The sequence below is a fragment of the Eptatretus burgeri genome, chromosome 18 (genome assembly GCF_056783735.1).
Source record: "Eptatretus burgeri isolate ZD-2024b chromosome 18, Ebu_testis_v1, whole genome shotgun sequence".
Lineage (NCBI taxonomy): Eukaryota > Metazoa > Chordata > Myxini > Myxiniformes > Myxinidae > Eptatretus > Eptatretus burgeri.
Window position 1 is genome coordinate 10,734,649 of NC_140978.1, and position 12,802 is coordinate 10,747,450.

Here is a 12,802-nt window from a genome sequence, read left to right on the forward strand (position 1 = left end):
TCAAAAACGAATAAACGTTATCATTAGAGATTCTTAGGAACGGCAAGAACACAGCATTAGAGTCACGGCCGGGTACTCCTGCCCTCTGGACAGGAGTACCATTCGATAAAGAAGGATTATTTGTAATACTGGCTAACACCAAAGGTGGTGCTATTGCCACCACACACAAATATACACACACTACTTGGCCAAAAGTATGCAGACACCCCTTCTAATTAGTGGATTCGGCTATTTCCGCCACACCCATTGCTGACAGGTGTATAAAATCAAGCACACATCCATGCAATCTCCAGAGACAAACATTGGCAGAAGAATGGGCCGTACTGAAGAGTTCAGTGTCTTTCAACGTGGCACCGACATAGGATGCCACCTTTCCAACAAGTCAGTTCGTCAAATTTCTGCATTACGAGAGCTGCCCTAACTGTAAATGCTGTTATTGTGAAGTGGAAATGTCTAGGAGCAACAACAGCTCAGCTGTGAAGTGGTAGGCCACACAAGCCCACAGAATGGGACCGCTGAGTGCTGAAGCATGCAGCACGGAAAAATCGTCTGTCGTCGGTTGCAACACTCACCATGGAGTTTCCAAACTGACTCTGGTAGCAACATCAGCACAAATACTGTTCGTTGAGGGCTTCATGAAATGGGTTTCAATGGCCGAGCAGCTGCACACAAGCCGAAGATCACCATGCGCAATGCTAAGCGTCGGCTGGAGTGGTGTAAAGCTCACCGCCATTGGACTCTGGAGCAGTGGAAACATGTTCTCTAGAGTGATGAATCGAGCTTCACCAACTGTCAGTCCAACGGACGAATCTGGGTTTGGCGGATGCCAGAGACTGGCTACCTGCCCGAATGCATCGTGCCAACTGTAAAGTTTGGTGGAGAAGGAATAATGGTCTGGGGCTGTTTTTCATGGTTCAGGCTAGACCCCTTAGTTCCAGTGAAGGGAAATCTTAACGCGACAGCATACAATAACATTCTAGATGATTCTGTGCTTCCAACTTTGTGGCAACAGTTTGGGGAAGGCCCTTTCCTCTTTCAGCATGACAATGCCACCATGCACAAAGCGAGGTCCATACAGAAACGGTTTGTTGGGATCGGTGTGGAAAAACTTGACTGGCCTGGTGCATCATTTGGGAATGTCAAGATCTCGGACCTTGACTTTGCAGATGATGCAGTCATCTTTGCGGAGACTTTAGACATCCTCTTGGGGGCCCTCGAGGTGCTGAATGAGGAGTCGGAGCCGTTGGGATTACGGGTTTCTTGGGTCAAAACTAAGATCCAGGCTTTCGGTGACATCTTGGATGCTGCTGTCCTGTCTGTGTCTGTTTGTGGTGAGGATGTTGAGGTCGTGGAGAGATTCACTTACCTTGGCAGTGATATTCATGTCTCTGCTGGCTGCGAGTCAGAGGTCAATAGACGTCTGGGTCGGGCCTGGGGAGTCATGGATTCACTGGATCATGGGGTGTGGCGCTGCCGGTACCTGTGCGGGAGGACGAAAGTCCGAGTCTTCAGGTCCTTGGTACTTCCAGTCTTGCTCTATGGGTGCGAGACTTGGACTCTGACCAAGGATCTGAGACGGAGACTTAATTCCTTTGGTACCAGGTCTCTTCGGAGAATCCTTGGCTATCGCTGGTCGGATTTTGTGTCCAACGAGCGGTTGCTGAGGGAGACTCGGATGAGATTTGTTACCTGCATAGTCCGTGAGCGTCAGTTGCGGCTGTATGGACATGTGGCTCGTTTTCCTGACTCTGATCCTGCTCACCAGATTCTTTCAGCGAGGGAGTCTCATGAGTGGAGGAGGCCAGTGGGTCGACCACGTGCCTCATGGTTGCAACAGGTTGACCATCATCTCAAGGAGATGGGGATGGGCCTGGCATCTGCCTGGGGGATGGCCAGACGGAGGCCCCTGGAGTACCGGTGGAAAGTGGACGCAGCGACGTGCTGTTCTGGCACATGCTCCCATACCTGACCTGACCTGCACAAAGTCCTGAGCTCAACCCCATCGAACACCTTTGGGATGAATTGGAATGCCGACTGCGAGCCAGACCAAATCGCCCAACATCAGTACTCAACCTCACTAATGCTCTTGTGGCTGAATGGAAGCAGATCCTGCAGCAATGTTCCAACATGTAGCAGAAAGCCTTCCCAGAAGAGTGGAGGCTGTTATAGCAACAAGGGACCAACTCCATATTAATGCCCATGATTTTGGAATGAGATGTTGGACAAGCAAGTGTCCAATACTTTTGGCCATGTAGTGGAAACCAGCAAATACTACCCGTCGCTTCGCTGAAGGTAACACGAAAGGGGGGAGGAAAAAACAAAGGGTGGAAGAGGGAGAGAGGGGGAGAGTGAGGAGGTGGAGGGGAAAGGAGAGAGGAGGAGTGGGGGAAGGGAAAGCAGACGTGCGGTAGAGCATTATTTCCAATTGATACTGTTTCATCAAAATGATTCTGTATAGAATAACAGTGAATATGTAAACAAAATAATGCCTGAAATCCATTTTCTACCGGTTATACTATAAACACAATCTGGAGACAAACTTCCGTCCAGACATAAATACCACCTGGACACGTCCGGAGTCAAGTTGTCTGAAGGCAAACACCGCCCGGACATGTCTGGAGACAAACACCATCCAGATATGTCCAGACAGAGAGCGAGAGAGAAGGAAAGAGAGGAGATGTGGGAGAAGGGTGCTGCACTATATTGGGAGTGGGTAGAGCAAGGATGGGACAAAGACAGAGAGACAGACAGAGAGAATATATTATGCTTTATGAACACACACACACACACACACACAAGCAATTTTTCGGGAATCGGCAGATTGGAGTCAGTATGATTCCCAACTCCAGTACTTAGTGTATACAATCCAGAAGCTTTAAGTATCTTTCACCGAAAAACGACGTTGCATATATCCAGACGTTCCAGGGATATGTTCACAAACATCATTCTTGATAAGCAGCTGGGTGTGACGGGTGGAAAAAAAAATAAATTTGGCTCGGTAATTTATAAAACAGGTTTATATGGCAAACGGCTCGAAAATCGGAAAACCATGAACCGCTCGGTCAGGGTGACGGAGCACGAACCACGAACCGCTCGGTCAGGGTGACTGAGCACGAACCACGAACCGCTCGGTCAGGGTGACGGAGCACGAACCACTTGCTCTGAATTACGTTGTGTGGCAAAAGCATCCATAGTTCACTCCAATTCAATGGTTGATAAGAAACGGTTGGACAGGCTGCCGCTGCATTCCATAAAGGATCCCTTTAACTTTTAAGCCTGTCTTCACCATGCACGCAGCAGTTAATGAAATAAAATGAATCTATAAATCTGCCATTTTGCCTGCTCGTGTCACATCAATTAGTTCGGGGTTGGCGCAAACGTTATTTTTTTTATAAAACGTCCGTTATTTTTACCCGATTTGCTTTGATTCCCTGCAGAGCACCTTGTGAAACCTCCAAAAATGTAGACACAGATCTGGCAGACGCAATGAACAGGCAGTCCCTCTGGGGACAGAGTGCGAGGTCCAGCAGTGAATACATTAAATGATGTAGCTCAATGAAGCTGGTTAATTTTGGCACGTTCCTAAATTTTTTCTTCACTCAATACAATTCTCCAAACAGGAGAAAAAGATAAAGTTTGATGCTTTGGAAATTTCACATTTTCTTGTGTATGCATGTATGGAGAAGGAGGGAACAAAGCCTTGCTTGCTTAAAGCAAACAGGTATTTCGGCTTAGTTATAAGACTTGTTATTTCTTTAAATTATCAGATTTCACAAGAGATTTAAACACTTATTTAGTCCGGATGATATCTGATCCTCAAAACCTCAGTAATATTTCGATGAGATACTTGAATTAGCCCGTGAGAGTAGATTGTGGAAAATCATATCTTGTAATGCATGAAATCACTCCAACCTCATAATTTGAAAACTACAGTACTTACAAAAGCGATGTGTACAGCGATTCGTAGCTGTGATGAAAAGGCATTCGATAAATATAATACGAGTGAGGAAAGTGAAAAAAAATAACTGATAGTTAAGAAATCATTGCGGCTTGTTCCAAGTCAAGGCATGGTTGAGCAGGACAAAAAGGCCCCAGCGAGGTTACCGGGAAAATGCCTTAAGACCCCAGAGAGCGAGGTGGCCAAGGATATAAATAAGGCCGTTAATTATCTTCAAAGGGGGTGTTTTAATTAACCCAAACACCCAATTTTCAGTGATGCACTTCCTTGGAGCTCCCTTAGTATGCCTGCAAAGTTTCAGGCTGCTAGGTATTATGGTTTTGGAGTTATGGAGGAGACACACTGACACTTATTCGTATAGATATATGTGCTCAGTGGGCTATCACCACGTAAGTGATGAGGTCTTTGTGTTCGAGTCCTGGCTTGAGTCAGCATTTTTTCACCATAGCCCCACGCAGGAATTTATTCCTCTTTATTAAAATATATATATATATATATATATATATATATATATATATATATATATATATATATATGCTCCATTATAGATAGATATCAGAGTCCGACTAACATGGCTATCAAAATTGTTAAAACATTCCTTTCTGACCCACATTATCCACAATATTTGGGAAGTTGGTGACAAAGAAAGATATGTAAATGGGGGGAGGGGTGGAGATTAATGGGTACTTCCTTCAAATGGCTACTGCTGAGGATGCAGTCGTTTTCTCTTTAAATCGGCAACTTATGTCGCAAAAATTGTCATTCATATTCCATTGACATGATCAATAACCTGTTCGAGGTAGCATTTTAATGGCTCACCCCACGTTAAAGTGCATTTAAAGTCAACCCCATAATGCAAGGTGGCACCACATGTACAGTAAATATTCCTTGAAAGTCCTTTGTGAGCCACATTGGTTTTTAAGCACAACACAACAACAAAATAATAATTCTCCCGAGAGTAGTCCGGATTCTGGAAACTTAAAATTGAAATGCTAGATACTGTATAAAGCTGCTTTTCAGTCAAATTTAGAAGTAACAGCAATGACAGCTAATCAATGGAAATATAATTAAATGCATGTTCACTTCAAAACATTGCTAATTTCAGAAATAACTTGATTAAAATAAAATAAAATAAAAATTACATGACTACCTCTTCAAAAACACAACAATGCATAATATATATTCTTAAAATAATTTGATAAAATGGAAATTTCAAATTAAATCACATCATCACATCACAGGATGACAACCAACTATTAAACATGCAATTCCTATAAAACCCTGAAAAATATCACACCTCAACACCTCCCTCCTCCTCCTCCCCATCCTCATCCTCCTACCCCTCCCCTCAGTCCCATCCCCCCCTCAATTCCCATTCCCCTCTGCATGCATTCCTCTTCCAACTCCTTCCCCGAGCCATTCCTCTCCCAAGATATCTACCTGAAAGTGGTCTTATCCTATGTCCACCCCTTCTCTCTTCCACTCTTGACATAAAACATCCAATAACCGCTCAAACTCACTTCCTTTAAGAGCAGCCTGTCCTCGGGTTCCAGCGGTTTTTACTGTGAGTGCCCAGTTGGGATTCAGAGTTTTTGTGTAATCCAGCTTACGGAAAGTTTCGCCAGAGGAGCACACATAACTTTCACCTGAGGAAATGGACAGGTTAATGGGACATATTATGCAGATGTACATCAATGCAGAAATCAAAGTTGCTCACCAAAAATACGTTTCCGTTATAAATTTTCAAGCTATTTTGTACATCAATAGAATGCTCGATCTAGACCTTTCAAAGTATAAAGGTATATCATGGGAGTAATATTATTGTCAGTGTTGTAGAATTTCACTTAAATGCTCTCCATGTCATCTTGTCAAGGTTGCAGGGTTTCTCCATTACCAGCCTTTTGCCCAAGGAACCCTGAAACAAGAATACATTTCAAACTAGAAGGGCACCCAATTGAGTGCATACCTCTGCCAGGCTGAACAGTTTACATGTTGTAACCCACTGACAAGCCAGATCTGGATCTGGACCTTAAACAAAATTGAATTAGCTTGTTCTTGTCATCTTCCCAACTCATCCACCTAGCTTTGTCACAACTGAACCACAACTTTTTGAAATATCATGTTATATGTCGTTTTTGGCCCATCTCTCAATGGTGAAAAATCACTTGTGAAATTTTTTTTTTTTAATTCTCATAATTATTTGGATTCTGATCTTCACCAAAATCAAATCAATTCGTCTTTGTCACACAACAAACCTGTCCACCAAATTTCGTCCAAATCAGTCCATTACTTTTTGAGATATCCTGCTCAAAAACAGACAGACAGACAGACAGACAGGAGTGAAAATATAACCTCCGTCTACCTTCAATGGTGGAGGTAAATAAGAAAAATACCAATTATCTAAAACTTTCCCAGGTAGACACTGGAAGTAAGGACAAATAAGTGACAGAAGAAAATGATGAATAGACACGATGGACAATTTTTTTTTTAATAAATAAAAAAGGGGCAGGGGTGGGGAAAAGTCTGTCAAAATGACAGGTGCATAAAACTCAACACAACACAGAGGATTACAATACACACAAAGTTATGGATTTACATCCGATTAATTATTTGCAATAAGGGAATGGGAAACGGGAACGGGTCAAAATGGGAGACTAAACATTAATGGGTCAAAATGTTAGGAAGGATTTCTTTGATGCGTTTCAGGCATTAATGTGAAATGCACAAACATACGGTGTATAAGCACAGTCTCGTTCGCTTCAGAATTTTGTTGTATTTTTCAACGCAGGTGGTGTATAGGCACCGAGCACTGGCTTGATTGTTGGATGCCTCGAAAACAACAACTCGAGTTATGTAATGAAGCTAAAACATGGCTATTGCTTATGTGCATATATAATACATCATGTTTATATAGCGTGAATAGATTCCAATTCCACTGGGCCATGAAGGAATTATCTTATCGGCCAGAAGGCTTGAAGCCTGGGGCCTACACAAACTGTGTGCCTCAGAATGCTTGTGACACCGATGGGCTGCAACCTTTCAAAATTTGATGAAACTAAATTAGTCATCATTTTCGTCTTTTCCACACTGAAGAAAAAACTGAGCGGGAAGTCATGGCGATTGTGAATATAACTGCTGTTTGGAGCCATTTTACCTCGCATCTCGTGGAGCCTAGTGTTTAATTATATTGGGTAAAAAAATGTTTTTTTCTGAAAAATTTTCTGATTTCACTCAAAATTTATCATGATTCAGGCCACGAGTTCCGATCATCACATATTGAATCGGATTTTGAATATCAGCTTTTAAAGCCTTGGAAAAATGCCACGATTAGCTATCTTAACACGGAAATACCACCTTAACATGTATTTTGCCCAAGGCGGAAAACTCCTTTGGGGAGGGGGGGGGCATGAAATCACGGTCAGATAGACAGGAACGAAATTGTGTATTTTAGTATGATGTAAAAGGTAGAAATGGTCACAGGAAATTATCATGTGAAACCATTTCTGCACATTTCTTTGTTTCATGGTTGTTGCCTGTCCATTTGCAATGATAGTGTACATTGATTGTTTCTTTTTCTAAATTTGACCAGTGAGGTGTTGAACCGTTCACACAAGCATGCGCACACACACACTGTCTGTCTGTCTGTCTGTGAGCATATACCACAAGGTTACGGATGGATTCCGACAAAATTAAGTGGAGAGGTTGGGTGTACGACAAGGATAAATTGATTAGATTTTAGTGAAGATTCAGATCCGAAGATTTAAAAATAATTTTCAGTGATTCTTCACCATTGAGAGATGGGGCCAAAAACTATATGTAGCACGATATATCAAAAAGTTGTGGATAGATTACGACAAAAAAATAAAAAATAAAAAAATAAAAAAACTTGGTGGGCGAGTTGGGGAGGTGACAAGAACAAGCCGATTAGATTCTGGCTAACATCTGGATGTAGATCTTGCCTATCAGTTGAGTGGGATACAAAACGTAAACTGTTCAGCCTGGAAGAGGTATGTGCCTGACTGAGCGTCGTTCTAGTTTGAAATGTATGTATATATATATATATATATATATATATATATATATATATATATATATATATATATATATATATATATCTTATTTTTGTGCTTTTCAAAATGTAATTATATGCTGGAGAATTTCATTTTGATTGCACTTTGAAATATCTTGTCAATTGTATGCGAAAAAAAAAAACTATTAAATAGTCGTTTTGACTGTTAACCATTACATAATTATATTCCTGGTGTTGGCTTCATGGTTTGGGTGGTGGGCTTGGGATCCAAGGATCCTGAGTTCAAATCCCACTTTGCTGTTGAATTAATGCCAGGTGGGGTTGACTCTGCCTGTCATCCTTCTGAGGTTGGCAAAATGAGCGCCAGCTTGCAGGTATCCTGTGTCCGAGTGGTGATCCATCCAGGATTGTGCTAATAGCCAAGGAGACTGCTTAGGCAGCACCAACGCTCTGCACAGAGTATGGTCCCAATGGATGGATTGATTACGTAATTGGCAGCAATAATGTGATTCGCCCTGAGCCAATTGTCACCATGGGCCCACCCCCACCAGGCCGATTGGCAGGTGTTGTCCCACAAAGCCCTCCTAGGCCTTCATTGCCATATGTGTAAGCATGCAGCTATGCATATTTTGTGGAATCCTTCCAAGTTATGAAAAATTTGAGTATGTAGTCATTGAGCTTCCCACTGTAAAATACCATAGATTTTTGTTTAAACCAAGTACTGACCTTACACAAATTTTGAGAAGAGCAACAATAATAATAATAATAATAACAATAGTAAAGGGGCTGTTTTGGGTCTGTCAGTTTTGTAGCTCACTGCTCAATGATGCTGTCCATGAGTTTCATGAATGTTTTTGGATGTGAAATCCTCCACAGATGACTGGTAGGTATTTTATAGGTTTACAAGTTTGTATATTGGTAGTTTTTATTTTTATTTTTTGAGGATTTATGATGTATTAAATCTATGGAGTATCCATGCCATCCCCACATTGGAAGTCCACCAACTTCCTGATAATGTTCCATTATTTTCATAGAATTCCCGACATACCATGCAGTTTTATAATGCTGATGCAAACTAAAAGGCCAGCTCCACACTCAGCAAAGTCCTCTTGGCCCTGCCACTTTTGGTGCACTAGGTGTTTGCTGGCCCGTGTTAGTCATATATAAATAAATACAAGCACAAGGCTAAGTTTACTCTCGACTGCCTCAAACTGCACAAATGCAAATGTCCTGAAGGAGTAAGGTCTTGGATGAATGAGTGTGATCTGGTGAGGCACAAGTATAATGCCAAAAGGAAAGACGTAATCGGCATTAACAATTTTGCGGTCACAATCATGTCACCAAAAGCTCAAACTGACGGCAAAGACTGCAGGCATGCATGAAAGGGTGAACCTTTTCGTTTGACCTTATAGAAACTTCTCAATAAGCATTTTTATTATCAATTGGCAACCATCAATCTCCATCCACAAACAGCTGAGCTTAATGCACCAACTTGTGTTAGCTGATGTCCATCTGTGCTCAAGTTAACATGCGAAAGGAGTGGTTCCACTTGAATAAATACCATTGTGAAAGTGATCACCCGATGTTGTAAAGTATTGTTCCTGAGGTTTATTGGAATCTTTCAAGACACTCTGAGGTCTTTTCATTTCTATTCATGCTGCCTCACTATGATTTGGCCTGCATGTATTTGCAGGGGGAGGGGAGGGGGCTTGGGAAGACGTCTTTGCATTCTCATCACACTTCTCCAACAGCTTCAGCTTGTCGTGCTGTCACCTTCACCACATCATCCTCCCCCAACCACTCTTGCCTTTCCCTGTTGAAATTTATTTCATACCTGATAGATAGGATAGCTATAGGTGAAATCTAATATATTGTTGCGGCTCTGCGAACCTCCCTACCAAATTATGGCAACCACCATATAGTGGTTCCAGAGGGAGATTATTTAATAAATGCTCCACAGTCCTTTCATTATATCTGATGGGTTCCAAAGAAGATATGCATTGCATGGGGTTAGATAAGTTTCCCCCACCTACCTTCTCCCCATTTTTATATCTTTTAATTTAAACCACAATCAAGGGCACGCACAACGACTACCAAGAAGAGAGAGGCACCACACACGCCACCTAATTGGTATATTTCCACCAAAACCACATTCAAATCGCGCACCAGAACTCAGCCGCCATACCACTTTCAACCACCACAACATAAATAATTACCACACCCCTCTGATAAAATCATGCATCAACTTTTATTGCTGTTTCGCTTTATAAAGCATCGTACAAGGCTCACATTCCAATGATCACTCACCAGATTCACCATTATTCAAACACACCACCTCAACCACAGTTCAACCACCATAAGACTACAATTACCTCCACACCACAAAACCAACAAGCATCATCTTGCTTTGCTTGTACGCTATCCACTATGGCCTCAACTATCACTCTTCCACTGCGGCACGGTTCCAAACACTCTTCAACCACAACATCGCTCAAACAAAACATCTCAACCAATCGCCTGTGATTGAAGACAGCAACCACTATCACACCTGCTCAGAGCACTGCTTCACCCCTGCTTGGAGCGCCACGACCAACCAAGCTCATTGCTGTTTAACGCAAGTTTACGCAAACATTTCTATCATTCTTTCCTGTCGGCGGCAACCATTGCACTGCCCAGGGAACCATCCGCGACCCTCCAGGACGCTTGCGCTACCAGCGGGGAGCGATGCACGCTGCCATATCAAGTTGCGAGGTCGGACCCATGGCATGTCTCGAGGATGAATGAGGCTACTTCTGGACTGACAAGTTCGTGGAGAGGGTGGCGTCAGTACACAGGTGAAGTCTGGGCCAATGGGCATGGTGCGCTCAGAACACGAGGGGCAGAGATTGTTTTGGTTACGTCTGGTACGGTCACATGGTACGGTCACATCTGCCGAGGACATGAAGCTCCAACCCGCTCGGAACGTACAAAATAGTGGGCACTCAGGGGGCAAAAAAAGAAGAAGAAAAGATTTCAGATTGATTTCGGGTGGCTTTCTGATGGTGGGTTCAAGGTGAACCAAGGTGGAGCAACACGGGATGCAGCGAAGTGCCACAGGATGAGGTGGAGCAATAACCTGGCCACACAGCAACACCCCTCTATCCCAGTCCCCTCTATCTTGCCTTTCCCCAGTGCAGGAAAGTGTCGGAATTGCCAGCCCATGCCGGGTGAGTGTAGAGATTGATGAACACCTCAAACTTTCTATATTCTTTCTCCACATCTACCCTTCCGCATGTGAAACTGATGGCGCCTTGTGTATCGTTAAATAAGTAAGTGGTATAAGCTAGATACATCAGGGGTAACGCTGTTCTTTGTCGCTTTTCTTTTTATTGAGTGCTTGCTCATGTTTCTCGAATGCGTTTGCTCATCGAAGTGTACATACGCTCCCCCACCCTCTCATGTCTTTCTGGTCAAATAAACTCCCTGTTGTAAAATGTTTTCAGATCTGCTCATCGTGTGTTTTCTTTCATTGGTCTAACACAGTCCGCACTTATGGTTAGCCTGGGCGGTTTTCTACCCCACCAATTGGCTCACGTGACTAGCCATAGCTGCACCTATCTGTTCCACTCGGCAGAAGCATTGTGGGTGTGACCTCTAGTTAGGATACCGTACCAACAGAAATGTATCACAAAAACCTTGAAGCGGATCCCTGCTAGGCCGGTAATCCAAATGACACGGCTACGGCTGTGCAAGATCTGCAGCCTGTTGGATCGCAGAGTTACCTGCGGTCGGCGGCCACAGGGCCAGAGATCGGGAAGATAAGCCTGGGGAACCCCTCACGTGTTAGCCCCGAACTCTGATTCTGTAACAATACAACGAAGAAAGTTTGTGTGTTTGTTTGGTTGTTCATTTATGCATTCGCATCCTGCAGGAACCAGTGTAACCAAAACTTTGAAAGGCCTCTTCTTTCATCAAGAGGAAAAAAAACAAACTTTTTTAAAATGAAAAACAGATAATTGGCCTTCAGACCTTGATCAGGTCTTGTGCTAATACACTGCCTGCATTATTTTTTTTTTCCTGAAAGTGATCGAGTAATATGTATTGTGAAGATCACATGTTGAGGTTGTAGCGATTTGTTAACAACACAAATTTAATTACTATAGTGTTTACACGTGTGCCTGTTATTTATATTTTTTTTAAAGATTGCTTTTCAGAGCTTTATTATAACACCTTCGTGTTCAAGTCTGAGCGAGTATGGTGCTTACACATTGCCAAGATCGAGTAATATGTATTGTGAAGATCAGATGTTGATGTCATATTATGTATGCAAGCTAATAACGGAAACTGTGTATTCCGTTGCTCCATTTCTCCCCTACCTCTAATCCTCCCAGTCTCTATGATCCGTTTGTTGCTTTTGTTAAACTTTAATCTACCACATCATGTAGATCGGCATGGTAAGATGCCCACCAGAGCACTTCTGGAACTCCCAAGGGAACACTTGTTAAGAAATATCTTAACCTACCTTACTTGCATTATAAATACAGGGTGTACACAAATTAATGGCGGGGTTTCATGACATTGCCATAAAGTCGCGACTATAATCAGTTACAAGAAAGCATCACTGGAGCAATTGAAAATGTTAGGCTGGAGATTCTTGACAGAGTATGGACAGAAATTGAATATCGATGACATGTGCCATGCTGTCAATGGTGCAGATATGCATTGAAGTTGTGCAATACCATTTCAAAAACCTTTTGAAATAGACAAAACTGCAATGTAAAAAAAAATATATATATATATATATATATATATATATATATATATATATATATATA

General features: G+C 42.5%; 1 protein-coding gene across 6 annotated transcripts in view; it reads right to left on the reverse strand.

Annotated features, from left to right (window-relative positions):
* The window catches only part of LOC147008565 (serine/threonine-protein kinase DCLK1-like), a 157,677-nt gene that overhangs the window by 111,326 nt on the left and 33,549 nt on the right, over nt 1-12,802 (reverse strand). For all 6 annotated transcript variants that reach the window (XM_085864456.1, XM_085864460.1, XM_085864455.1 and 3 more), the window contains exon 4: nt 5,479-5,604. In XM_085864456.1, the coding sequence (XP_085720582.1) occupies nt 5,479-5,604 (126 nt within the window). The remainder of the gene's footprint in view (nt 1-5,478; nt 5,605-12,802) is intronic.